The sequence below is a fragment of the Neohortaea acidophila genome, assembly GCF_010093505.1.
Source record: "Neohortaea acidophila strain CBS 113389 unplaced genomic scaffold BDY17scaffold_4, whole genome shotgun sequence".
Taxonomy (NCBI): Eukaryota; Fungi; Ascomycota; class Dothideomycetes; order Mycosphaerellales; family Teratosphaeriaceae; genus Neohortaea; species Neohortaea acidophila.
In genome coordinates, this window is record NW_022985513.1 from 2,036,395 (window position 1) to 2,060,798 (window position 24,404).

Below are 24,404 nucleotides of genomic sequence, written 5' to 3' on the forward strand. Positions count from 1 at the left end.
TTCAGGAACGCGGCGGGTCAAACTTTCCAACCAACCACAGCGCTCCACCCCAGCACAATCGATGACTCGGCATGTGAAAAAGTTGTAGCAACTTCCTTCCTTTCTTGTACATATCCAACTCGCACCTTCCCCCGACTCGTCTCCCCCACCCTCAACACCATTCATCATGCCGACCGGCGCGCGAGACATCCCCCACCACAAACGCAACGGCTCCTCCTCCATCGACGACACCCTCCACCGCACCGTCTCCAACTCCTTCGACCTCGTCACCAACCTCTCGACCAGCCCGACAGCCACCTTCCACGCCTCGCCCCCAGGGGTCTCCGGCCGGCCTAGCGCCTCCGCCAAACAGCTCAAACCCTTCCACACCACCGACGTCAAGGTCTTGCTGCTGGAAAACGTCAACCAGACCGGCCAGGCCATCCTCAAGCAGCAAGGCTACCAGGTCGAGGCGCTGAAGAGCTCGCTGCCCGAAGACCAGCTTATTGCCAAAATCGCCGATGTGCATGTCATTGGCATCCGCTCCAAGACGCACCTCAGCGCCAACGTCCTGAAGCACGCGAAGAATTTGATCGTCATCGGTTGCTTTTGCATCGGCACGAACCAAGTTGATCTGAAGTATGCAGCGCAGAATGGCATCTGTGTGTTCAATTCGCCCTTCAGCAACTCGCGCTCCGTCGCAGAGTTGATGATTGGAGAGATTATCGCGCTGGCAAGGCAGTTCAGCGACAGGAGCTTGGAGTTGCACCGGGGGGTGTGGAACAAAGTGTCGGCGGGCTGCTGGGAAGTGCGAGGCAAGACGTTGGGAATTGTTGGATACGGACATGTTGGCAGCCAGCTGTCAGTTCTTGCTGAATCCATGGGCATGCACGTCATCTACTATGACGTGAACAACCTCATGGGGTTAGGAACGGCCAGACAAGTGCCAACGCTCGACGACCTGCTCAAGGGATCCGACTTTGTTACATTGCACGTTCCCGAACTGCCAGACACACGGAATATGATCTCCACCCCACAATTGGCGACGATGCGGAATGGCGCATACCTTCTCAACGCATCCCGCGGCAGCGTCGTCGACATCCCTGCCCTCATTACTGCGATGAAGAGCGGTAAGATCGCGGGCGCAGCGCTCGACGTCTTCCCCAACGAGCCGGGCAGCAACGGCGATGGCTTCCACAACCAGCTCAACGACTTTACCGAAGAGCTGCGCACTTTGAAGAACATCATCCTGACGCCTCACATCGGCGGCTCGACGGAAGAAGCGCAATCGGCCATTGGCGTGGAGGTCAGCACGGCGCTGGTCAATTACGTCAATTTCGGCAGCACGCTGCAGGCCGTCAACATGCCCGAGGTCAGCCTCCGCTCGCTCACCCTCGACGAGCCCAACCACCTGCGTGTCATTTACATCCACAAGAACGTGCCGGGTGTGCTGCGCAGGGTGAACGACATTCTGTCCGATCACAACGTTGACAAGCAGATGACGGACTCGCGTGGGGACGTGGCGTATCTCATGGCTGATATTTCCGACGTCAATGTGAGCGAGATCAAGTCTTTGTACCAGAGTTTGGAGGATTTGGGCAGCCGGATACGGACGAGGGTGTTGTATTGAATGGGTAAATTGGCGTTGGAATAGAGGCAATGCTACCTTGGAGGAGTAGAGCAATATACCCGCATTCAACACGGAGGTCAATGGCCGGCAGAATCTTTTCGCTTGTTGATTCTACTGGGAGCGGTCGAGTAGAGCGGCTGAAGATGGCAGGCCATGCGGATGAGTTGCCTCGCCCAACTGCCGAGGACTTTGACACAACGACAGCTTAAGACCAACCTCCCCGGCTCCCGGGTTTTCGCAGTAACATAGACTCAGAGCTGCAGTCAAACACTATAAACAAATTCAAAGTTGCTTCAATCTGACCATGACGTCCGAAAGCGAGATCTTCTACGAGCCTGGAAAGACCGATCATGGTTTACCGCGGGATCCCTACAAAGTCGGTAAGATCCATCACCATATCAATACACACACAACTAACTCCACCTCACCAAGTCATGCGTCGTCCCCAGACCAATCGGATGGATCTCGTCCACCTCTCGCGACGGGCGCCACAACCTCGCCCCCTTCTCGCAATTCAACAACCTCACTTTCGACCCGCCATACGTCATGTTCAGCTCCAACCAGGACCTGCACGAGCAGCGCAAGGACACGGTCAACAACATCGAGTCGACGCAGGAGTTCTGCTGGAATGTGGCGACGTGGGAGTTGCGTGAGGCGGTGAATGCCAGCGCGGAATGGCTGGCTCCGGACGTGGATGAGTTCGAGCGAGCGGGGTTGGAGAAGGAGGCAGCGAAACTGGTCAATGTCCCGATGGTCAAGCGCAGCCCCATCAAGTTCGAGTGCAAGTACTACACCACTCTCCGCCTACCGGGCAACGCGCCAATGGGCAGTGTGGACGTGGTGGTCGGGCGGGTGATCGGCATCCACATTGATCCGCGCGTGCTCACGAACGGGATGATCGATCTGGGCAAGGTGCAGCCTATTGCGCGCTGCGGCTACCATGAGTATGCGGTGATTCGCGGCGATGCGATTTTCGAGATGGTCATTCCGGGCGATCCTAAGCAGTTGGTGGGTTTGGAGGGCAACTCGGCTAAGGCTAGGGGGTTGGTGAATGGGGGGAACAAGGCTGCGGCGGAGGAGGGGTTGAAGGCGGGGCATTGATTGCGCGCTTGAGTCAAGGTATGGCTATCTGCGGACTGGGAAGCTCAGAATCGAACTGGACGTGGGTGATAGTGGTGCAGAGAGATGTTGGCTACTGATATGTCTATTGTCCAGGGTTGTCGAGTGCTTAGGGTTAAGGTTGGAGATGCGCGGAGGTTGGAGCAGTTGATCCGTGCAAGCGCCTGCTTAGTCATTCAAATTTTTCCCCGGTGATGTCGCTGGACGAAGCACTTCCACACTCACAACCACCTCTCTTTCCAGTCTGCTTTCAAATCTCTTACTCTGTCATAATGGCGGACGACGAAGAAGGCCCCACTGGACCCCTCCCCTTCGAAGACACCTCCCAGCCCGCCGAAACGGCTCTGGTGCCCGCCGCAGACGGTACTGTTCAGAAGGTGAAAAAGACCAAGATCATCAAGCGCAAGAGAAGACCTGCGCGACCGCAACAAGACCCTTCCACCTTCAAGACCGAACCGCCACCCCAGACGGGTACAATCTTCAACATGTACGTATGCGCGAGCAAAGTGTGAGAGAGTATCCTGCTAACGAGGTCGATGCAGATGGTACAACAAGTGGTCTGGCGGCGACCGCGAAGACGCACTGTCCAGCAAACACCAGGCCAAAGGGCGATGCAACGTCGCTCTCGACAGTGGCTACACCCGCGCCGACCGAGTCGCCGGCTCCTACTTCTGCCTGTTCTTCGCGCGAGGCCTGTGCCCACGCGGCGTCGACTGCGAATACCTCCACCGTCTGCCGAACAGTCGCATAGGAAAAGACGGCGAGGGTGGGCTGGGCGATATCTTTCCCAGCAACGTGGACTGCTTTGGACGTGACAAGTTCAGCGACTACCGAGACGACATGGGCGGTGTTGGGTCTTTCATGCGAGTGAACAGGACGCTCTACATTGGTCGCATACACGTCACGGATGATATCGAGGAAGTGGTGGCGCGACATTTTCAAGAGTGGGGTCAGGTTGAGAGGGTTCGAGTTCTTCCCTCTCGCGGCGTGGCTTTCGTGACCTATACCCATCTTGCGAATTCGGAGTTCGCGAAAGAAGCTATGGCTCACCAGTCGCTGGATCATAACGAGACCCTCAACGTGCGATGGGCCACAGTCGACCCGAATCCTGCCGCGCAGAAGCGAGAGGCGCGAAGAGTGGAGGAGCAGGCGGCCGAAGCGATCAGGAGAGCACTCCCGGCCAGCTACGTGGCTGAACTTGAAGGAAGGAGATATGAAGGCGCTGATCCGGAAGAGGAGAGGAAGAGAAGGAAGATTGAGGGCTCGTTCGGGCTGAGAGGATATGATGCGCCGGATGACGTTTGGTATGCTTCGGAGAAGGCCCGGCTCGAGGGGGCAGAGGAGCGAAAGATGCTGCCACCTGCGACTGGAGAAGATGGCGAGGCTGACGAAGACGACGCACCACTGCGGGTGGATGACTTCAAGCAACCGACCCAGCAAGCGGCAGGAGGCATTTTGGGAGCGTCGACTTTGGCGGCGTTGCAAGGTTTCAAAGCTGGGCCGTCGGGAGTGGGAGAGGCAAAGGCACCTGACAAGCTTGGCGGAGCATTGGTTGGTTATGGAAGCGACAGCGACGATGATTGAGTAGTAGCGTACAGATCGAAGATCAAGATCTCGCCTGGCGATGGCTTCTGTCCACGAGGCGCGGCGCCGCGCTCCGAATTCGCTGCCGGCACTTCATCCATCAACCCCACTTCGTCATCGGCAACCACTTTACATTCCTGAACATCTTCCCAAGCGATCAACTCATTTTCCCTGTATCTTTAAGACATACATCCTCAGTCAATATGGTCAAATCCGATCTGCACATTGTCGCTGAAAAGCTGGATCCCAAGAGCATCTCGGCCGAAACGGAAAGGTTCAACAATGATCTAATTCAAATCATGAAGGGCGGCCCGAGATGGTGGGAGGTGAGAGAGGAAACCTCACTGTCGGCTTAATCAGGTGCTAATAGTACCGCAGGTCGGCGCAGCAAAGTACCGATCAATGCGAAGGAATGGCGAAACGCCTCTCCCCAAGCCGGTGTTGCTGGACAGCGGCAAAGACATCAAACTGCCCTCGCGCGAGAAAGGGCGCGAGATCCCATGTCGAGTCTTCGTTCCCGAGTCCGGCAAGTCCCAGGGCATCTTCTACCACATCCACGGCGGAGGCTGGGTGCTGCAGGACGAGAAGTCGCAGGACATCTTGCTCAAGAACCTCGCCGACGGCGCCGGCTTGACCGTCGTCAGCGTCGGGTATCGCCTGGCTCCTGAACATCCTTACCCAGCCGGCAACGAAGACTGCTTCGACATTGCTGAGTACCTGGTCGACAATGCGGAGAAGGAGTTCGGCGGCCGCTTGTTGTTCGTCGGAGGCGAATCCGCCGGCGGCCACCTCACCGTCGTCACCACTTTCCACCTCCTCCGCGCCCGGCCCAACTTTGCCTTCAAAGGCATTCTGCCTCATTACGGCTGCTTCGACATCAGCGGTTTCCAGCCCAACGCCCACCACTTTGACCTCCCCCTCGTTCTCGACCTGGAGATCATGCAGCATTTCGCCGCGGCTTACGTCCCCAACTCCACCGAAGCGGACCGCCGGAAACCAGAGATCTCACCTTTATTCGCCGATTTGACGAAGCTGAAGTGCCCGCCTGCGCTGTTCACTTGTGGCACGCTGGATCCCCTGCTGGATGATAGCGTGTTTATGTCGACGAAATGGTTGATGAGTGGAGCCGAGGCCATTTTGAAGCTGTATCCCGGTGAGTTGCATATCCATGTGTGCCGTTGCTTGAATACTGACGGGAACGAATTAGGCGCGCCACATGGCTTTACGTTGTTCCCGCCGTCGGTGCGGACGGAGACGGTGAAGGACTGCTTAGACGACACTTTGGAGTTCATCAAAGACAAGATTGGTGGAACATAGAGAGGTGCATGGACGACGAGCAATGGGCGTGCATCTGTGCTGCTCCATTGATGTATATAAAGCCAGAGGGATATCTCGCTATGCTGCTTCACTGCTGCGTCGAAATTCCTTGCTCACCAGCACCTTTCTGTCTTCATCGAGCGAGAAGCATCCAGCTGACCCGACGGATATTGTCGAACGCACCACCGCTGTCTCGCCCGTGAAGTTCTCCAGCTCCATACTCTTCCCTTGTGATGCTGGTCGTGTATGCCAGGCTTGCAAGCTTGATAGCATCCTTGCGAATACTCCTGGTTTGGAGCGTTGATGCAACGCCTCCATCTCTTCCAAAGTTCGCTGTCCCGGCGTGCGCCTCACGCTGATATGGCAAGCTTCATCCTTCAGCAACACAGACTCAGTAGTGGAGCTCGTCGTGGACCTGGATCTCTTGCTCCCGCCAGAAGCCGAAAGCCTCTGCCTCCAAACCACAAACGACTTCGTCGTGCCGCCGAACGAACTGGCAGCCGCACGAGCAACTTTTGCGCCGCCCACCTCCATCCGCGCAATGCACTTCCCCAGCCCCATGGCCGTCAAGCACGACCTGTACATGCTGACGGCATCCTTTCCAAAGCCGAAGAAGATGAAGACCAGGATTCCAAAGCCCAGCGGAAGCCAGCGGTCGTACAAGATGTGGCCGTGACTGGCTATGTAGACGATCTTCCTCCACGTCTCGGCGTTGTGCGTCGCGCTCCAGCTGAAGGGGTTGAGAGGTTGCTGTGCGTTGACGGCGATGATGTAGGCTTCGACGGGGATTGAGCAGAACAACCAGAGGAGGCAGACGATGTAGAGGCGCAAGAAACGAGACTTGGTCGTGTTGCGGCTGACGAGGATGGTGCGGAAGTTGATGCGGTAGCGGTAGAGGCGGACGATGATGAGTGCTGGTTTGACGTGTCAGTTGTCTGTATTGCCCATGTGTGTGATGTTTTAAGGAGACTCACTTGCGTAATATGCATTCACGACAAACCAGATGGCCGGAGGCGCGATGATAAGGAAGATGGCCAGCCAGCTGCTATCCACCACCGCCCCACAGCCAGAAATGCTCCAAATGTAGTATCGAAAGGGCTGGACAATGTAGTGGAAGAGCATCTCCAGCAAGGGAAAGCCAAGGCACCACGATAGATCGATGGCGTAAGCCTGCCGTCTCTCCGCTTTCGTCTGAACGAGTCTCGTCCGCTCCACGTCCATGACAGCCGCCAGGGCTCGCAGAATGCAAGCGAAAGAAGCCGGCAACGCAACAGACGCAGCGACTTGGATCTTGACTTCGATGTCGCAAAGTCCGACGCCGTTGTACCACGTGTGCCAGTCGTCGGTGGGCCAGAGGATGACGTTGATGAAGTTGAAGAAGAGCAAGATGACGAGCCAGGCGATGAGGGCGGTGGCGCCGATGTTGCGGTTGCGCAAGTGCCAGAACATGGGCGGGAGGATGAGGAGCATGGTGATGAAACTGAAGGTGGCGAAGAGGATGCCGGAGGCGTAGACATGGTTGGAGGCGCTCGAAGGGTCCTGCGCAATGGGTTGGACGGGAGCCATTGTGTGGGATGGGGTCGATATTGCGCGGTTTGGTGGTTGCTCAGGTAAGGTAGTTGAAGGGAATCAGTAAGGAGAAGGACAGGCAAACACTCCGGCGACGATGTTCGACGAATAGCCTCATCGTCAATACGAACGTCTCAATAAGAGTCGATGTCAATAAGAATACCCGTCAATAGGGAAGGGAGCAAGTGAAGCTGTAAAAGGCAGAATCTGCGAAACGCAAACCGCACCTGTTTGGCAGCTAGATGTGTCGTTGTCAGCCAATTGACGGTGATAAATGCTGTGGTGGACAGTGTTTTGAGGTAGGAGGGTGGAGGGGTGAAGTCGGGTGGGTGCAGCGTTATTGACGGATTGGGGTGTCAATAGGATTTCTGGCATGTCGACAATAACGCCATTCCCGAGACAAGACAATGCGCAACTCACTGGTCCGCAAGGTGACAAGCATGAGTAGATCCCCCGCCATCAACGTGGCGTCGTGTGGACATTGACAATAATTGAGAATCCTTGCGTATTTCCATGCGTCCGAGTAGGTGATTCTGATGGCCTCAAAAAGCCCTTGTACTTTTCCTTCCCGTCTCGAAGGACAGACCTTGTATACCTCCGTCCAACTCCTCGCTAAATGTGATAGTAGGATGAGCGTCCAGCGCCAACCTTCCTTTCCACGCACCAGTAATAGAGAAGCTGCCGGCTAATCGAATACGAACAGCCTAGCTCTTCTTATTGAGTGCGAGCGCGCTCGTCAGCGCAGAGATATTAGCCTTGGCCCGATCGCTGCCCTGTTGGCCGGATGTCTTGGTGGGTGAGGGGAACGACGAAGTGCTGTCATCTTCCAGCTTCGTCGGGCTCGCCACAATGTCCTGCGAGGGCTCGCCCCTCGCTTGCGCCTGCGCTGCAGTCACCACATTCGCCAGACCCCCGAGCATGGTCCCGCTCTTATTGTATGCTTCTTTCGCATTCTGAGCGGCGGTTCTCGAGGCATCCATGCCGTCGTTCGCCGCGCTGCGCACAGCTTCTAGCCAGCTCGTGGAGTCTCCACCTTGTGAAGACGTGGTTTTCGCCAAGGTATCGGCTGCTGCACGCGCCGCGTTGCGGCCGGCCTCGCCGATGCCCGCGCCGGCCGTCGAGCCTTTGGACATGGCTTGATCGAATGTCGCAACGGCGTGCTTGGCCGCGAGCTGCCCAGCGTCTTTGATGATGTTCAACGTGCGGATGTCGTCTCGATGCTCCACTCTCCGCGTCAGGTACATCGAAGGCTGCTCGCCGCGCCGGGCCACGATGCGATCCATCTCGTCCTTGTACGCTTGCTCGTAAATGTCCATTTCCACGGCCGGAGGGCTCTCGCTGACGATGGGCTGGCTGGACTCGTCGTCCTGTTCGGCCGAGGCTTCGGGATCGTGGCCAATGTTGAGGAAGAAGGTGTCTTCGAGCGGATCGTGCGCCTGACCACGAGCATGGTCTGGCGCCGGAAATGTCAGTGCACGCCGCGATTCAAAAGGTCTTCGATGCTCGTCAGAGTTTGAGCTGAAGCTGGTTTGATGTCGCTTCGTTTCCATGCGCTGCTTGAAGTGAGCTTTTGTCTCGCCGCGATGCTTCTCCGGCCCGTTTGTGCCATCGATGTTCAGCTCCACTTTGGCCTCGCCATTTCCGGCGACTTTGTCTAAGCCGCGGGGCAGCTTCTGAAGGTCATCGTTTACGTGAACTTCGCGATGCACGCCGGACGTGGCAAGAGTAGCGTCCATGGCTCGTCTATCGTAGGTCTCTTGACTTCGTGATTGCGAGTGGATGGACTCGGGTGGGGCCACGATGTTAGAGTCTAAGCCCAGCAATGCGCCTGGCGAACGGCCGCGAGTTGGCCGTAGAAGATTCTTAAACTTCTTCACCGCACCTATCACCGCGAGGACATGGGACATGTTGCCGGTGATGGCGTTGTCCATTTCGGCTTCTGTTGGAGGATCGACAATGTCTGCACAATTCTCTTCCGCGGACAAGAGAGGATCGCTGCCGTTTTTGGTCACCCACGGGTGCTCCTAGGGTTGAGTAAGTCATCAGCACTCCCGAGTAGGCAGTTGCAAGGAAACATACCCGCAACTTCTCCATTGTGATTCTCTTCTCCGGGTCTTTTTGCAAGATCCGCCGCATCAGATCATCGAAGTTACTGTCCTTTTCGCCCGCCATCGGCACATCATCAGAACGTATGCTGTCGTACAGTTCCAGCAAGTTGCCTTTCTCAAACGGGATGTGGCCGTAGCGCAGGCAGTATAGCGTGACGCCCATGCTCCAAATGTCGGCAGCGCGGCCACTGATCTGGCCGTGTCTCGCCACGCAGAGTTCCGGCGGCATAAACGCCGGGCTGCCAGCCGATTTTGCCGTAGCCATGTCGGACGCCTTTTCGAACATCTCGCTCACGCCGAAATCCACAATCTTGAGAACATCGTCGTCGGTGATGAGGCAATTGTCGGGTTTGATGTCGCGGTGGATGATGCCTTGGGCGTGCAGATACTCGATGCCGAGAATCATGTCCCGGAACCAACAACGGCACGTCTCGTCGTCGTACGGCTCGGCGCGCTCGTCGAGGCCGACATTCATGGCCACGCCTTTCTTGCACATTTCCAACACCATGTATAGCGAGTCCTCCTGTGGATCATCCAGCACTTCGATCAGCGAGACGAGGTTGTTGTGATTGAGTTTCTTCATGATGGCAATCTCCTCCTTGATGAGGCTGAGGGAGTTGTTAGCGTCCTTGGGCGATTCCGAGGAGGTCAGACGGTGGAGCGGAGAGTTGAAGCCGAGACCCGCAGCGATTTGGCCCGGTCGGCGGCCCTGGTTGGGTTTGCGGAGGAGGTTTGACTGCGCACGCTTCCGAAGTCTTGATTTTGAGAATTCCTTCACCGCAAACTCATTGCCATGATGATCCTCCGCTAGGTGTACCGACCCAAAGCTCCCCCGACCAATCTCTTGCTTGATGACATACTGGTTGATGCGGTGGACCGAGGACCCATCGCCGTCATCACCACTGCCGTAATGTGAGTGGGCGTTGAGCGTCTCCTTGACTGCTTTGGATCGCGACGGGGTTCTTTGATGGTGTCGGATGGGGCTCGGATAGGCGGGGGTGGACCTGGGAGCCGCATTAGAGGCGCAAGGCTATTGGCGCAAGTTTTGAAAGACCTACACATGTGTCACGGCCGGAGGGCGCTCGTCGCTTGCGCCGGGAGGGAGTTTGATGCTGATGCCATGCGCGGAGGAGGCATTTTCGTCATGCTCAGGAGCAGAGATGGAGGGATGGAGCGAGTCTTTAGGGGCGCTGTTGGATGCCATGGCTCAAGGCGGCATAGTGATGGATGGAGGGGAACAAATGGCTGCGTGAGGGGGATTCGGGGAGGAGATGAGATCACAGGGCGGAGGTTGCACAATTGTCTTTGTACATGGCGGTACAGCGCAGGATCAAACAATGTCGGGATCGGGGATGAGCGAGCGTGGTGTTGCTGGGGTTGATGCAGGTGATGTAAGGATGTGCAGGCAGAGCACGCCTTGATCGGCAGTGGGGGAGAGACGTGAGGCAATTGACGCCCGCATTGGCCGAACCTTAACCAACTCCCCTGCACGTGGCCGCGGCGTTGACGGGAAGCGGGAACCCTGTTCTATCTAACAGCTTGCCTTCAGAGCCTCCATCTCGCCATCCATCTCCAAAATGCCACTGCTCCCCTCCAGAGGGTGAATTACACAGCCCCCTTCCCCTCCGAGTGGCGAGACTGCACCATGTCGGTCTATGCTTTCTTCATCTTCGACCGCCACAGTAAGCGTAGCCAGTCCCTCCCTGGTGTCCTCCATCTTACTCACGTGCCGTAGCGGAATGCATCTACACCAAACGCTGGGCCCCGGTGCCGCCGCCGCAACAGCCTCCTACGACCAACGGCTATGCTCGAGGCGCTACTGATGCCTCCATCCTGGCCCGAAAGGCGCTCAAGGCGGAGGATGATGCAAAGCTGATCTTCGGCACCGTCTTCTCCCTGCGCCGCATGGTGCGCCAACTCGGCGGCGAAGACGACCAGTTCTTGTCCTATCGCACCGCCGAATACAAGCTGCACTACTTTGAGACGCCCACGCAGCTGAAGTTCCTCATGCTCACCGACACTCGTGTCGGCAACATGCGCACCGCGCTGCACCAGATCTGGGCCACGCTGTACGTGGAGTACGTGGTGAAGAGCCCGCTGTCTCCTGCCGAGCATCCAAAGGGCGTGGGAGTGGCGAATGAGCTGTTTGATGGAGGTCTGGAGAGCTTCATTGTATGTGCTTGTGCCCGAGTTGTACTGTTCTTGTACTCATCCATGGCAGGCTTCCCTTTTCGCGCCGCAATGAATTACTACTGGGCGCGCGAGGCGAACACGAAACCGATCATGCCGCATTGCGTTACAGCAGCGAGTAGTTGTCTCCAGATGGCACACTTCAACCAGCGCTCAAGCTCTCGATGCCTCCAGATTTCGAGAGAATTAGTGGCAGTCCGCGGCCTACCTACGACCATCTTTGCATTCAGCGATGGATCTGGCAGGCTCATCGACCGTGCTGCAATCGGCGTGGCCGATCACCAAATGTGACGACATTCCGTCGAGGGCAGGGGCAAAGAAGTGGATTTTTCGCTGTTGGATGCTTACGAATTGGCGTTGGTCGCGACAGTAAGGCGGACGACATGCAGGAGTGCTTGGCGCGTAGCAGTGCACACTCCCGTGACGGCCGTACTGAGCAGACCCTCCAATAGAGCCTGATGGAGCGACCCCAGAGAATCGCCAGAAAGCTAGAGACCAAAAAAATCTATCGTACCGTACTCCTATGGACTTGGCCAAGTTGTGGACGTGGCAGTGCTCCCGCATATCCCTTCTGCCCCAAGGCTGTGTGACTCGCGTGGTCGACTGCGAAGGGAAAATCCGCCAAGTCCGGAGCGGCCAGTCTTTAATTTCACGTTGCTTGGCGTAGGGGTTCGTTCCAAGGAAAGGGTTGTGACACACGTGCGCTTGGCGTGTATTGTTCCGACCGAGAGCAGGAAGAATGGCATTGTTGACATTGGACTGGAAGCAACATCGTTTCTTTTATAACCCAGCGCGCTGCAGTCCAATGTGGCAGGAACGATGAAGGCAAAGTATACACGAGGCAGGCGCGAGGCTTCGCAGGGCGGGGCGGGCGGCGGTCCCAATTCGGCTGCCGCCAGCCCGCCAAGAGCCTTGCGCCGCGGCCAGCCCCGACCATCCATCTATCCTCCTCTCCCCTATCTTTCTATTTTCCGCCTCGTTTCGTATGGGAAGGGTGGAGCGGTGGTTGTCTCGCATCTCCCTTCCATGACCCGGCGGCATGTTTGGAACGCCAATAGACGGGCAGCCGCCCAGACAACGGCTGGGCTGCCCAGCAGACACACGAGCCGAGAGACGCGCATTGGTCTGCCAACACGGCATCTCTACCCTGGGTAAGACGTCTACTAAAGACCTGTCTCTCCTCCTTCCTTCCACTTCACTCTATCCCCTCGTATCTCCCTACGCGAGTGCCTGCGGTCGGCCTCGACTTTCTCGCTGTCCATTTCCTTCGTCGCTCGTTCCCTCACCCACATTCGTTCTACTACACTGCCCGCAGCCAACATGCTGTTACTCTCGCTCCTCTACCCACTGGTCTTGCTGGTCAGCTCTGCCTCTGCTCTGCTGACCACCGGTGCACCTGGCGCCGTTGGTACACGCTATGAGATTCGTCAGCTGGCCAGCAGCTACCCCCGACAGTACACCCTCTTCCTGCTCGCCATGCAGCAGTTCGAGGCCCTGCCGCAGAGCCAGCAGAACTCCTACTACCAGATCAGCGGCATCCACGGCGTTCCCCGCGTGTCCTTCGATGGCGTCAATCAGTGCAGTTCTTGCACCAACGCAGACGGCTACTGCACTCACAGCTCCATCCTCTTCCTTGCATGGCATCGTCCCTACCTGGCCTTGTTCGAGCAGAGAATCGTCGCCATCGCAAAGAACATCGCCTCCCAATACCCTGATTCCACCAAGGCAGCCTATCAAGCCGCTGCAACCTCTTTGAGGCTACCGTATTGGGACTGGGCTGCACGCCCACCCAACGGCGGCAATGCCCTTTCCAATCAGTTGAGCCAGCCCTCCGTCCAGGTTGATAGCCCCACGGGTGTCCGGACCATCAACAACCCCTTGTATCAGTACACTTTCTCCAATTCAAAGAACCTCGTCTACTCGCCCTTTACTACCTGGCCGGTAAGTTTGCTGCCATTTAGCCCTCGTCGATCTGACAGTGACATCCCCACTGACTCACATCTCATCAGAAAACCTTACGATACCCTACTTCCAACGCCGCTTCCGCCGACAGTAACCAGGGAAGAGCTGTGGCCGCGTTCAACAACATTCGTGCGAGTTTGCAAGATCGATTATACCAGCTCTTCTCCACCTGCACCACGTATAGCGAGGTTGGCCAGGACGCGCAATCCTCTGCCAGATGCTCCACCAGCCTCGAGCAGCTGCACAATACCATTCACACCACCGCTGGAGGACCGGCAACGACGAATCCCAATGTCTCGGGTGGTCACATGACCTATCTCTCCAGCTCGGCTTTTGATCCCCTCTTTTGGCTCCATCATGCCAACGTGGACCGCCTGTTTGCCATGTGGCAGGCAATCTATCCAAACAGCTATGGTGCATCGGGATCCAGTGGGATGGTCAGCTGGTCAATCCCGGCCGGCGTGACCGTCAATGCCAACACACCTCTGTATCCCTTCCGCAGGACCACGAACGCCTTCTGGACCACCAATGACGTCCGCAGCACCAGGACCTTCCGCTACACCTACCCCGAGTTTGTCAATAGCGACGGCAGTGCCGGAGCAATCCGTTCCTATGTCAATGCTCTGTATGGACCTGGTGCCACCCGCACGGCCGGCTCGAGCAAGCGCACCGCGGCACCCGAGCCCATTGTTGGTGACATTCTCGATTCCACCCCGCTCAAAGCCGCGAATGGCAGCTTGTTCCAGTACGTCGCGAACATCAACACCCCTCGCTTGGCCCTGAACGGCTCCTACAACATCTATCTCTTCAACGGCGAGCCCACTTCTTCGAATCCCGCCGATTTCGTCTTGGACCCCAACCTCATCGGACCAATGGGCGTCCTCGCCATGGACATGGATGCCGAAAACATCATGACGGCCGGATCCATCCCATTGACCCGCACGCTCACGGACGCAGTCAGCGCAGGCCAGCTGTCCGACCTGACGCCCCTCTCGGTCGTCCCGTATCTGGCCAAAACCCTGCAATGGATCATTGTGGGCCCGGCCGGCGACGTGGTGGATCAGAGTAACCTTCCCGGCTTCGACCTAAGCGTCTACTCATCGACTGCAACTCCTGTCACTGGCGATTTGTTGCCGACGTGGTCTCAGTTCATCCCGTTGGACGACGTTACGGAGGAACGGACGGACGGGGAGACGACTTCGAGTGCCACTTCTTCGAGTACGACTTCGAATGCACGATCTACGTCCACAACCGCCTCTGGCGCGAGCACAACAAGGCGTGCAAGCAGCACGGGTACTAGAACCACCGCATCGCCCTCTACGACCGGTTCCTCGGTCCGAAGAAGGCAGCCAATGCGCGTCTAAGTGGAGCTGTCGTCCGAGTATTGTTACTACTCATGTCATGTTGAAAATGTATCAAAAATAGATTCGATTAGACCAACAATACAATGTATGAATTACAAGTATTTCGAATGATGCTATGTTACCCAGTCGCATCTTTCCGGAGGAAGAGCTCCAACATCTCCACCCTCCGTCTGTCCTGCACTCCATGCGACTTCTTGCTCTCACCCGCCGCCTCGCTAAAGAGCACGCCGGCAAAAATCCGACTCAACGCCGCTCGTGCTTGCTCGCCCTGCGAAGCCGCTGAGCCCCTCGCAAACGTGCCCTTTACTCGTTGCAGCGTGCCGCCCGCTACTTTGGCGAGCGGAGAAGTGGGCGTAGCAGGCTCCTTGGCAGCACTAGTGCTGGCTGTTTCTTGCAGGAGGCGCTCGAGGAGCGTGAGGAGCAGGATGAAGGAGATGTTGCGGCTCGGCGAGTGCGACAATATCTCTTGCAAGGCAGTGCGTTGCTCGTCTTCCGTTGACTTGCGTTTGGTCTTGTCGTTTTCGGCGAAGTAGTGGTCGATTTGGTGCCATAGGTTCTCATCGATAAGGCCTTCGGGGATGCTTTGCAGGAACATGACGAGGAGGTTGGCGAGGACGTACAAGCGTTGCATCGCGGGCATTCCAGCCGGCAGGCTGGCGGTGAGGGATTGATCAGAATCCAGAGCATCGCATGCCTCGCTTATTGCACGGTTCCATCCCTCGCCCATCCATTCTGTCCAGCAGGTTTGATCAAACGGCCAGCCCGGCCATTGTAGCCAAGGCGCCACCTCGGATTCTGGAGCAATCATATCCCACTCGGCAATGATCCGGATCCCAAGCTCTTCTATGGCTTCTGTCAGCCGGAACAGTTCGCGCGGGGCGGAGAAACGTACTGGTTCGTCCGCGTCCGGGGTGGCCGCTTGGGAAGGGGGCCGCTTCGAACTATCGCGAGACTTGGTTCGGTCGGGGCGCTGGTGTTGTAATTTTCTGATCCCGCCCTCAGGAATGCGGACGAGTTTGTCGATCGCGCGACCGAGGCTTGTCTCTTGCCAGTTGGCGCGCATGGGGATGAAGTGGTCCCTGCCGTCTTCCACCCGAAGCACGAGAGTGTCGTCTAGGTGGTTGTGGGAGTCATTTAGTTCGCGAACTAAACCAAGGTCGGCCACTTGGATTTCCAGCTCAACCGACGCCGTCTCGCCTGGGACAAGGGTGATTGGATCCGTTCCTGTGCTTACATTGCTCAAGAGAATATCGTTCAGCTTGACACGCAGCCAGTCCGGAGCAATGCCCGAGGGCTCACCACCATCGGACGGCCTTCCCAGGAAACTAAGCCTCGCCGGCACCCGACTGGTGTTTGCGATGGTCAGCGTCCGGTGTTTGACCTGATTCCACTTGACGTCTCCAAAGTCCACGCCTTGCGAACCATCGGTCGTCTTGTCGTGCTGATCGACTACGACAGTCACATTCGGCCGGCCCTCGTTCTCCGCTTTGTCGAGATCCTTTGCAACTTCCGCGTGCACCCGTGCTTTCAGTTCGGGGACGACGGAGTCGTACTTCAGCGAAAACACGGCATCCAACGGTTTGTGGTCGCTCGACAGAACCCTTTGGTGCGCCGTGTAGTATTCCAGTCGTATTTCGTCGTCAAAGCCCTCCTTGGTGGTCACTCTCAGCACTCCATCGTTGGTCTCGTCATAGCCGTCATTTTCGTCATAGTCGTCATTACCCTCCATCCCATCGGCATCGGGATCGTAGTCGTAGAGAATGTCATCGTCGTCGGCGACGGCAAAGGTGCCATTGGCCTGCATCTCATCCTCCTTCTTTTTAGCCTCCCGTGCTTCCTTGACACGGGCGTCATAGGCCAGCTTGTCTCGTCTCGTGCGGTAGAGGATGCGATCACACCAGCTCGGCGCACGCTTCTTGTCGCTGGAATCGAAGACGCCCACACTCCCGACGTCATACTTGTACGTGGGAAGGAAAGCAATGGGCCCCTCTCGCCAGCCATCGTGAAAGGCCTTGCCGTGCTTCATTTGGAGGTGCAATTCGTCGTGGGGGAGAAGAGAGGTGAGGGTAGTTTGGAGTGAGGCCGGATCTTCGCTTGGGTCGAGCTCATCGTCAGGTGTCGCAGACGATACGACACTGCGTGTGTCTGTGGCGGAGTCGTCCTTGAGCGACTGTATTGACCTTCCAGCGTCAGAGTCAGAGGCAGAGGAGGTAGTGCCGCCGGTAGCAGCTCGCCTCCTCTGAGCAGCTTGCGTGGCAATCTCGATCTCCTGATCGATCTTGGCCGTGGATTGTCGGGTCAAGTCGTACTCATTTCGGGTGTGAAGCATGAGAAGCCTTCGTACATCGTCTCCGGGAATGGTCTGGAGTCGGTAGTTTAGATCACCGACCCAGAAGGCGAAATCGGCGTCTGAAATGTACTCGCCGGAAGGCTGGGACTCTTCGGTCAGGTGTTCGATGGGGTCGAATCGGGTTCGTTGGGAGATTTGCGCCGCGTCCCAGTTCCGGCGGTCCAAGGCGGTTTTGTCGGCCCCTGCCGCTAAGTGGCAGTTGACGAAGACGAGTCTGGTGGTGTCTCCGAGGACAAGGCGTGCAGTGGTTGCCCCCTTGTTGCCCATGTAGCCCATTAGGCCAGTTCCGACGCTTGTGGTGCTAACAAAGCGAACATCGTCGGCCACGTCAGCGGAGGCATAGATGAGGAGAAGCAGCCCAATGAGTTGTTGTTCCGCGACGAAGCGATAGCCTTTGGGCAGAGCGCTTTCCAGCTCCTCTCTCCACTTCTTTGCCACGGCTGGATCGGTGTATGGTCGTAGGGCTTCGGTGGTGGAGTTGATGTCTACCACCTCCTGCAGTGCCAGTACGTACAGCCCGACATCCTCGTTGCCCGGCAGTGCAGGAGAGTCGTGTTTGGGCATGGTGGAGGCCTTTCGTACGTAGCGTGCCTCTTGTGCATCCACCGCTTCCCTAGGGTTCCGCCTCTTCCCTTCTCCAGTCTCATCATCGGCCACGGTGAGGCCAGCCAGCTTCTCTGCAACGCCTTTGCCCTCAACAAACCAACCGCCAACATCCTTCTCCGTTCCTTTGTGTGCGGCGACATTCCATGTTCCTATCTTGATGCGCACGTGCCTGGGACGAAGGTATTCGGCTCGTCGGGCGTGCACGGCCTGGGAAAGGGTGAGATGGGCGGCGTAGTTGTCAGCGTCTTGTTCGAAGGAGGGGCGAGTTGGGTAGGCGCCAGGCACATCCTGCATCAAACTACCGCTCGAGGCGGTGGCGGTGCGGGATCGCGTGCCAGTCATCGCATTGTTGAGACCGTCCCGACAAAGTCACTTGTTGCCGTCAATTCCACGTTCGACATCAGGGCGCTTTGGCGAAGAGCAAGGGGACGGGAGAGTGTCGACAATGGCAGGGAGGTGGAAGCGGAAGTGGAAGTGGAAGTAAGGGTGGTGCTTCGGCACAATGTCATCGAAAAGTGGATGTCGTCAGACATCCTTGCAGCTTCAGCCGGTGGGAGCAATCAGGCTCGGCAGAGGTCTGGAGTCCACTTCATCTCGTCGCCCATTTGTCACCTTCCTCTATCCCTCTCCGCCTACACGCTCATGAGAAATGGAGGTGAGGCTGGGTTCATGAATTGGCTTTGTCGGAAATGCGCGCAAGCATGCGACTCTCACGGCCTCGTTACCCATGCATGACATGTCTCGGAGAAAGGCACCGGTTGTCAAGGATGGAATGGTCAGCAGCACAGCACCTTGCTCTGCAGCAAGCCACACGAGATGTACATGCAATTAACATGTATTTGCCTTGCATGGTGCGGTTTGTTGCTTGCTCTTTCCTTTTTGGCTGACGATGGGCGCCTTCCCTGAGTGGTCCGCCTGCCTCCTTCCTTGTTGAATGTCGATTTTCCATATGCGAAGAAACCCAAAACAATACACCGGCAAGCGTCAAAGATATACATGCGCTCACACATGGCTCATTCAGGTCGACGAGAATCTGCGACAATGAGCCCTCCTTGTCCCTGGTCCGCGCACAACGAACCCCTCTACTTCGCTCCCCCTTACGGCATCTGGGACAACGAACGCTTGCTCAACATATGGCAAGACAAGGAATACGGCGAGATCCGCCCTCAGCCATTCTCCAACCCATCGTCTGGCACCCCGACACATCCCGCCTTCCTTTCCAAAAACCAACACGAATCTTCTCCGCAAGAAGACGAAGTGCTCTCGGACTTCTCGGACATCACCGATGCCGACACCATTATTCTTCAGGATGTGCCAGAGGCCGAGGCTTTGCCAATATCGGATGAAGACTTTGTCAGCCGTGTCAAAGGCGCCCTTGAGCTGCAAGGCAAATGCAAGACGTCAAACGTGGGTCGGCGTCAAGCTCGAAGGATCCTGCAACTACTCCAACTGGCCCTCCCAGCCTCGCCATCCGAAGCCCTCCAGCTCTCCAGCGACGAGGCCAGAGCGCAGGTGGACACTGGCCGATTCGTCTCCACTCCCATCATCACGGAGAACGAGCAGTCTCTCCCTCTCCACACCGTTGCGCAATTCCTCGACGAATATTACGACGACACAGCCACAGTCTCCATTCAAGACCCCGCCATTCGTCTGAGTCGCAATATTCCGTCCGTCCGCACCGTCACGGTCGCACAACTCAAGAAACGCTTTTGTGAGCCAGATCCCAACGCCAACGCTCCTTGGAATTGCCTCGAACTGGCCACCCACGTCGATGATGGCCTCCGACCCGCCTTCCTCAATCACGAGGAGAGCCGCCTGCTCACAAAACTGAAGCTGCCCAATACCAAAGACAGCGCCAGCCGCCGACACTACGAGCCCGGGTGGAAAGAAGTCGAGAAATGGGCACTGCTCGCGCAAGCCGGAGCCCTTACCGAGCCACACCAAGACAGCCACGGCTACAACACTTACATCACTGTCAATCAAGGCATCATCGGCTTCGGATGGCTCTCCAGCCCCACTCCGGAAGAACGAAGGGCCTGGTGCCGGAATCCCATGACCTTCGTCGGCGGTAAATGGCGATACAAGGTCTTGCGTCCCGGTCAGACCGTCTACTTCCCGTCGGGGACTGTGCATTTCGTCTTCCGCCTCAAGGCTGCGGGCGACACTCTAGCGTTTGGAGGCCATGTGTTACGCTGCTCGCAGATCGTGCATTGGGTTGAGACGATGCTTGAGGAGAAGGCGGGATCGGACATCACGAATGAGGAACTCACGGTCAGTGCGCTGGCGTACTTGGAGAGAGTGGAGAGGTTTGTGCGGCAGGCTTTGAAGACGGGCCAGGTGGAGAAATGGGGCGGCGCAGCGTCGATTCGGAGATTCCTCGCATTGAAACAGAAGTTTATGAAGATTTGTGAGGTCGTACATCGTTCGTGATGAGACACGACGTTGTATCACTGGCTTAGACTCACAGACTTGCAAGCCCAGATTCTCCACCGCTGTAGATCAGAGATAGGTTGAAGATGGCCGACTTCAGGCGTGTTCCTCGGGCTGTTTTCAAGATGTCCAGTATCGCACCCAATTTCTGCAGTCCAATCGCCCCGAAACCATTGCCAGTCAAATGTTATTGAGTCTGGTTCCCACGACAGCTTTCGGAATTGGCGGTAACACCGCTGGTGCAGTATGCGCTGATTCTCTTCTGTTAGCTCCGCAAGTGTTCTGCCAGCCACGCTTTCGAATGCAGTCCGTAAGGAAGGCTGAGACAGAACTTTGCTTGACTGCCATTCTCCTCGTCGTTGTGGAGGGCAGGAGTCATGACCTTGCCAAGTAGGATCGGACGGCGATTCTCCGTGCCCCAAGTTTAGCCACTTGGTCCATACGAGTGCGTTGTACTTGCCGAAGCGCTTGACCTCGAGCTGGACTTCCACAGCGCAGAACTCGCAACGAAGGACAGGTGAGCAGGTTGGACAGTCGTCTTTGCAGTCCATGTGCAGAGTCTTACACTCGACCAGTTGTCGTATATCAGTGTCTTGCACAGCGTCCCCGAAGTGGCGGCAGATTTCGCGGATGTCATGGTCAACGAGGGTAGTGACGTCGTCGGCATCAAGCGAGATCCAGTACTGCACGCGTAGATACAGCTCGTCGGACACGACTCTTGCGTTCACCGACGTGAGAGTTGTTGCCATATGACGGTTCGAGCGTCGGATCAAGATCTCCGCGAAGGAATTCAGAGCGATGCCATGACGCGAGCCGTGGCGATGCCTTTCCATTGCGAGCTGGACGACTTGGAAAGGGATGTGGTATCCCGATGAAAGTCAATGAATGCGGCGCGGGCAGTAAGTAAGCTTGAGTGCCGTGCAGTTCGAACTGTCCCACTTGAGAATTTGGCCGGGGAGGATTGCATACGATGGATGGTGCTATATCTAGAGGCGAATAGCGATCGCAGTACGGGTGAGAGATCCATGACGGCAAGACGACAGGGTGTATGGTGGAAGGTTGGAAATGTGAGTTGAACATCGTCCACAGCCTGATCTAGACGTCAGCGAGCGAATTTCCCAATGTGGCTTGGTGGGAGGGAGAGCGGGAGCGGCTTGGCCCGTGCCTTTCTGCTCCTTCCCCGGCTCTTGTCTCCGCAGACTTGACCAAAAGTCGCGTTCCACTTTACGCGCTTCAACCTCGTCCGTATTGTAGAGCGCCGCCACATCGCCACGAGCAGCATGGCGAAGCGACGCAGGTCACTCCACGATGACGGTGGTGAGCAGGCGCCTCCCACGAAATCAAACCTCGCCCCAAACAAATCGGCAACTCGTAGAAGAAGCGCTCCTCCTTCACAACAGCTGGGAGGGGACGATGCGAGCGACGACGGCCGGCGACACCGCACTCCCTCTCCGCCCCCCGATCTTCCTCCTCACGAGCTTTTCTTCGCCCAAAACCGAGCAGCCAAGACCTCCGCGAACACTCTCAGCTCGGCCGAGGATCTGCTAGACCACGACGACTATTTCACCCACATCTCCGCCTGTCATGATAGCCATGAGAACGACCTACAGCGGCTGAAGCAATACCACCGCAGAGCATTTGACCAATGGGGCTTTGAGTTGAAACAAGGTTTTAATCTGTGCCTCTATGGTTATGGGTCGAAGCGGAAGCTGGCAATGGAGTTTGCAGAGCATTTGCACGCTGAGAAACAGGGCAAGATCGTGGTGGTCAATGGTTACGCTGCCGGGCTTACAATTCGCCATATTCTGACGACTCTGGCAAGCTCGGTGCTGTCGAAAAATGCGAAACTACCCGCCCAGCCTGCCTCACTGGCCGATCTGCTGCTCAATACCTTGTTGGAGAAGCCGTCTCTACCACACACCACCCTCTTCATCCACTCCTTCGACCACCCACATCTACGCAAGCCTGCAACTCAGCTCCTGCTCGCCCGACTTGCCGCGCATCCCAGCATATCGATTGTGGCGACCTGCGACACTCTCAACTTCCCCTTATCGTGGGACACTGCACTCCTCCGGCAGTTTCGCTGGCTCTACCACGATGCAACAACCTTCCACCCCTTCACCGTGGAGGTCGACGTCGTAGAGAGCGTGAACGCTCTCTTGGGCCGCAGTGGGCGCCGACTCGGCGGCAGAGATGGAGTGGGCTACGTGCTCAAGTCACTGCCGGAGAACGCAAGGAATCTCTTCCGCATCTTAGTCGCCGAGCAGCTGGCCTTGACGGACGCGGAGCCGGAGGGAAATGGTCCAGACGACGATGATTTCGAGGCTACTCTCGGCGCGGAAGACGAAGAGGAAGCAGCGGCACAGCAAGACACACCTTCGAAAAGAGGCCGAGGGCGAAAGCCGAGAAAGGCCGCTGTGCCTGTCAAACCCGCAACGACGACTGGCGAAGGAGTGGAATATCGCACACTGTACCACAAGGCAGTGGAGGAGTTTGTGTGCTCGAGTGAGCTCAGCTTTCGGACACTACTGAAGGAGTTCATCGATCATTCATACCTCGAGCTGCGAAAGGACATTATGGGGACGGAAAGATTGGTTGTGCCTTTTCGCCGGGAGGAGCTAGAGACGATTTTGGAAGAGCTTGTGTAGAAGATAGACGACTGACGAATGCATTGCAATGGCCCAGCTGGCCCATCTCATGAGCAGCGTTTGTTTCGAAGACGCCTATGCAGAGGGAATCCAGCCGCCTCGCCCTCGATAGACGCCCGGAGATGTGACATTTGGGCGACAACGGGCGGCACGTGCTCAAAGGTCATTCTCAGCAGTCGCCAGTTACGGCAGAGCAGAGCGTTCTCCCCCTGATCGAGTCGGAGGGCGGCGAAGACGATGAGATACGCCCAGATCGCTGGCAAATTGAAGGCACAAAATGCATCATAAAGTAGGTAGGGATCGAGTTATGTACATCGTCACGCCGGCGCTATGCTTGGAATGTCATTGTTCTCTACCATCCTCGCTTCGCCAAACGGGCACCTCCGTCCAACTTCTCCACGTTGATGCCCACCATCGCCTCTCCCAGCCCGCTCGAGACATCGGCCAAGACCTGAGGATCGTTGTAGTGTGTCACGGCCTGCACAATGGCCTTCGCCCTCTTGGCCGCGTCGCCGGACTTGAAGATGCCACTGCCGACAAACACTCCGTCACACCCCATCTGCATCATAAGCGCTGCATCTGCAGGGGTAGCCACGCCGCCAGCCGCGAAGTTGACGACGGGCAGTCTCTTCAACTGTGCCGTCTGCTTCAACAGGGCATAGTCACACTCCAACTCCCTCGCCATCATCCGCAGCTCCGAATCGGTCGACGAGCTCGCGCGCGCAATCTCCCCATTCACGGTCTGCATGTGTCTCACTGCTTCCACCACATCGCCCGTGCCCGCCTCGCCCTTCGTCCGGATCATGGCCGCCCCCTCGGCGATTCTCCTCAACGCCTCGCCCAAGTTCCGGCATCCACACACAAACGGCACTCCAAACCCACTCTTCTCCACATGGTTGGTGGGATCGGCGGGGGTCAGAACCTCGCTCTCGTCGATGTAGTCGACTCCAATAGCCTGCAGAATCTGGCACTCGACGACGTGTCCGATGCGTGCTTTGGCCATGACGGGGATGGTGACGGTGCGCATGATGTCCTTGATCATCTGCGGGTCCGACATGCGTGCCACGCCACCCTGGGCCCGGATGTCGGCCGGCACTCGCTCGAGCGCCATGACGGCACATGCACCTGCTTCTTCGGCGATTTTGGCTTGCTCCGCGTTCACTACGTCCATGATGACGCCGCCTTTGAGCATCTGGGCCAGGCCGGCTTTGACGGCGAAGGAGGATTGGGAGGGGTCGGATGTCATGGTGGACGATTTCTTGGTGGTGCCGTTGGTGGACATGTTGGGTGTAGGAGGAGGTGAAGTAGAGGTGAGGAAGGTGATTTCAAATGGCTAAGAAGGTCGAAGTCCGGAGTGAAGTAAGTGAAAGGGAAGAAGAGTCTAGTGTATGGTTCTAGAAATCAAATGATCTGCAGAGCTTGCGATGGAAGATGTCGGGACCAGAAGATCCATGACTCGATGCAGGAACCCAAAAAATCGGAAAAGTCGCCGCCGCGGTCGGAAGTGGAGACTTCTGCTCGGCACCTGCCTGATGCAGACCGGCCAAG

The 24,404-nt window shown here is 57.1% G+C and overlaps 12 protein-coding genes across 12 annotated transcripts; 8 read left to right on the top strand and 4 right to left on the bottom strand.

The window, feature by feature from the left end:
- The first annotated feature begins 74 nt into the window (after window positions 1–74).
- BDY17DRAFT_296299 (D-3-phosphoglycerate dehydrogenase) lies at window positions 75–1,870 on the top strand. Its single transcript, XM_033733435.1, has one exon. It carries the CDS (start codon window positions 167–169, stop codon window positions 1,607–1,609), a length of 1,443 nt encoding a protein of 480 aa, XP_033591348.1. The 5' UTR covers window positions 75–166; the 3' UTR covers window positions 1,610–1,870.
- On the top strand, window positions 1,871–2,947 carry BDY17DRAFT_279503 (uncharacterized protein). Its single transcript, XM_033732030.1, has 2 exons — window positions 1,871–1,985; window positions 2,042–2,947. Exons 1-2 carry the CDS (start codon window positions 1,914–1,916, stop codon window positions 2,708–2,710), a joined length of 741 nt encoding a protein of 246 aa, XP_033591349.1. The 5' UTR covers window positions 1,871–1,913; the 3' UTR covers window positions 2,711–2,947.
- A 9-nt stretch (window positions 2,948–2,956) lies between these two features.
- BDY17DRAFT_279505 (uncharacterized protein) lies at window positions 2,957–4,453 on the top strand. Its single transcript, XM_033732031.1, has 2 exons — window positions 2,957–3,215; window positions 3,271–4,453. Exons 1-2 carry the CDS (start codon window positions 3,001–3,003, stop codon window positions 4,310–4,312), a joined length of 1,257 nt encoding a protein of 418 aa, XP_033591350.1. The 5' UTR covers window positions 2,957–3,000; the 3' UTR covers window positions 4,313–4,453.
- Window positions 4,454–4,515: 62 nt separating this feature from the next.
- On the top strand, window positions 4,516–5,668 carry BDY17DRAFT_333822 (esterase/lipase/thioesterase; the record flags this gene model as incomplete). Its single annotated transcript, XM_033737908.1, has 3 exons — window positions 4,516–4,638; window positions 4,673–5,465; window positions 5,520–5,668. The coding sequence occupies 3 exons, from the start codon at window positions 4,516–4,518 to the stop codon at window positions 5,627–5,629; spliced, it is 1,026 nt and encodes a 341-aa protein (XP_033591351.1). The 3' UTR covers window positions 5,630–5,668.
- On the bottom strand, window positions 5,669–7,588 carry BDY17DRAFT_135411 (pheromone A receptor-domain-containing protein). Its single transcript, XM_033729460.1, has 2 exons — window positions 6,604–7,588; window positions 5,669–6,543 (listed from the first exon to the last, which is right to left on the bottom strand). The coding sequence occupies exons 1-2, from the start codon at window positions 7,193–7,195 to the stop codon at window positions 5,708–5,710; spliced, it is 1,428 nt and encodes a 475-aa protein (XP_033591352.1). The 5' UTR covers window positions 7,196–7,588; the 3' UTR covers window positions 5,669–5,707.
- A 314-nt stretch (window positions 7,589–7,902) lies between these two features.
- Window positions 7,903–10,510, bottom strand: BDY17DRAFT_323611 (kinase-like domain-containing protein; the record flags this gene model as incomplete). The annotated part of the gene is made up of 3 exons (XM_033737047.1): window positions 7,903–9,222; window positions 9,278–10,310; window positions 10,365–10,510. The coding sequence occupies 3 exons, from the start codon at window positions 10,508–10,510 to the stop codon at window positions 7,903–7,905; spliced, it is 2,499 nt and encodes an 832-aa protein (XP_033591353.1).
- Window positions 10,511–10,951: 441 nt separating this feature from the next.
- On the top strand, window positions 10,952–11,551 carry BDY17DRAFT_323612 (Longin-like domain-containing protein; the record flags this gene model as incomplete). Its single annotated transcript, XM_033737048.1, has 3 exons — window positions 10,952–10,988; window positions 11,042–11,478; window positions 11,528–11,551. 3 exons carry the CDS (start codon window positions 10,952–10,954, stop codon window positions 11,549–11,551), a joined length of 498 nt encoding a protein of 165 aa, XP_033591354.1.
- Window positions 11,552–12,622: 1,071 nt separating this feature from the next.
- On the top strand, window positions 12,623–14,921 carry BDY17DRAFT_353162 (uncharacterized protein). Its single transcript, XM_033738231.1, has 2 exons — window positions 12,623–13,437; window positions 13,506–14,921. Exons 1-2 carry the CDS (start codon window positions 12,817–12,819, stop codon window positions 14,820–14,822), a joined length of 1,938 nt encoding a protein of 645 aa, XP_033591355.1. The 5' UTR covers window positions 12,623–12,816; the 3' UTR covers window positions 14,823–14,921.
- BDY17DRAFT_264976 (Endonuclease/exonuclease/phosphatase) lies at window positions 14,922–18,063 on the bottom strand. The gene is made up of 3 exons (XM_033731890.1): window positions 17,132–18,063; window positions 15,765–17,002; window positions 14,922–15,713 (listed from the first exon to the last, which is right to left on the bottom strand). The coding sequence occupies exons 1-3, from the start codon at window positions 17,734–17,736 to the stop codon at window positions 14,941–14,943; spliced, it is 2,616 nt and encodes an 871-aa protein (XP_033591356.1). The 5' UTR covers window positions 17,737–18,063; the 3' UTR covers window positions 14,922–14,940.
- Window positions 18,064–18,385: 322 nt separating this feature from the next.
- On the top strand, window positions 18,386–20,300 carry BDY17DRAFT_135540 (uncharacterized protein). The gene is made up of 2 exons (XM_033729461.1): window positions 18,386–18,629; window positions 18,800–20,300. The coding sequence occupies exon 2, from the start codon at window positions 18,820–18,822 to the stop codon at window positions 20,206–20,208; it is 1,389 nt and encodes a 462-aa protein (XP_033591357.1). The 5' UTR covers window positions 18,386–18,629; window positions 18,800–18,819; the 3' UTR covers window positions 20,209–20,300.
- A 998-nt stretch (window positions 20,301–21,298) lies between these two features.
- BDY17DRAFT_296312 (origin recognition complex, subunit 2) lies at window positions 21,299–22,913 on the top strand. Its single transcript, XM_033733436.1, has one exon. It carries the CDS (start codon window positions 21,489–21,491, stop codon window positions 22,854–22,856), a length of 1,368 nt encoding a protein of 455 aa, XP_033591358.1. The 5' UTR covers window positions 21,299–21,488; the 3' UTR covers window positions 22,857–22,913.
- Window positions 22,914–24,342, bottom strand: BDY17DRAFT_296313 (pyridoxal biosynthesis lyase pdxS). The gene has a single exon (XM_033733437.1). The coding sequence runs from the start codon at window positions 24,136–24,138 to the stop codon at window positions 23,209–23,211; it is 930 nt and encodes a 309-aa protein (XP_033591359.1). The 5' UTR covers window positions 24,139–24,342; the 3' UTR covers window positions 22,914–23,208.
- Between the last annotated feature and the right edge of the window lie 62 nt (window positions 24,343–24,404).

Coding starts and splice junctions, on each gene's coding strand:
- BDY17DRAFT_135540 (XM_033729461.1), top strand. CDS start 18,820: ATGAGCCCTCCTTGTCCCTGGTCCGCGCACAACGAACCCCTCTACTTC.
- BDY17DRAFT_296299 (XM_033733435.1), top strand. CDS start 167: ATGCCGACCGGCGCGCGAGACATCCCCCACCACAAACGCAACGGCTCC.
- BDY17DRAFT_279503 (XM_033732030.1), top strand. CDS start 1,914: ATGACGTCCGAAAGCGAGATCTTCTACGAGCCTGGAAAGACCGATCAT. Junction 1,986..2,041: donor TACCGCGGGATCCCTACAAA/GTCGGTAAGATC, acceptor CACCTCACCAAG/TCATGCGTCGTCCCCAGACC.
- BDY17DRAFT_296313 (XM_033733437.1), bottom strand. CDS start 24,138: ATGTCCACCAACGGCACCACCAAGAAATCGTCCACCATGACATCCGAC.
- BDY17DRAFT_353162 (XM_033738231.1), top strand. CDS start 12,817: ATGCTGTTACTCTCGCTCCTCTACCCACTGGTCTTGCTGGTCAGCTCT. Junction 13,438..13,505: donor CGCCCTTTACTACCTGGCCG/GTAAGTTTGCTG, acceptor ACATCTCATCAG/AAAACCTTACGATACCCTAC.
- BDY17DRAFT_135411 (XM_033729460.1), bottom strand. CDS start 7,195: ATGGCTCCCGTCCAACCCATTGCGCAGGACCCTTCGAGCGCCTCCAAC. Junction 6,544..6,603: donor CGTGAATGCATATTACGCAA/GTGAGTCTCCTT, acceptor ACGTCAAACCAG/CACTCATCATCGTCCGCCTC.
- BDY17DRAFT_296312 (XM_033733436.1), top strand. CDS start 21,489: ATGGCGAAGCGACGCAGGTCACTCCACGATGACGGTGGTGAGCAGGCG.
- BDY17DRAFT_279505 (XM_033732031.1), top strand. CDS start 3,001: ATGGCGGACGACGAAGAAGGCCCCACTGGACCCCTCCCCTTCGAAGAC. Junction 3,216..3,270: donor ACGGGTACAATCTTCAACAT/GTACGTATGCGC, acceptor AGGTCGATGCAG/ATGGTACAACAAGTGGTCTG.
- BDY17DRAFT_264976 (XM_033731890.1), bottom strand. CDS start 17,736: ATGCCCAAACACGACTCTCCTGCACTGCCGGGCAACGAGGATGTCGGG. Junction 17,003..17,131: donor ATGCTTCACACCCGAAATGA/GTACGACTTGAC, acceptor TGACGCTGGAAG/GTCAATACAGTCGCTCAAGG. Junction 15,714..15,764: donor CCGAACCAAGTCTCGCGATA/GTTCGAAGCGGC, acceptor CGGACGAACCAG/TACGTTTCTCCGCCCCGCGC.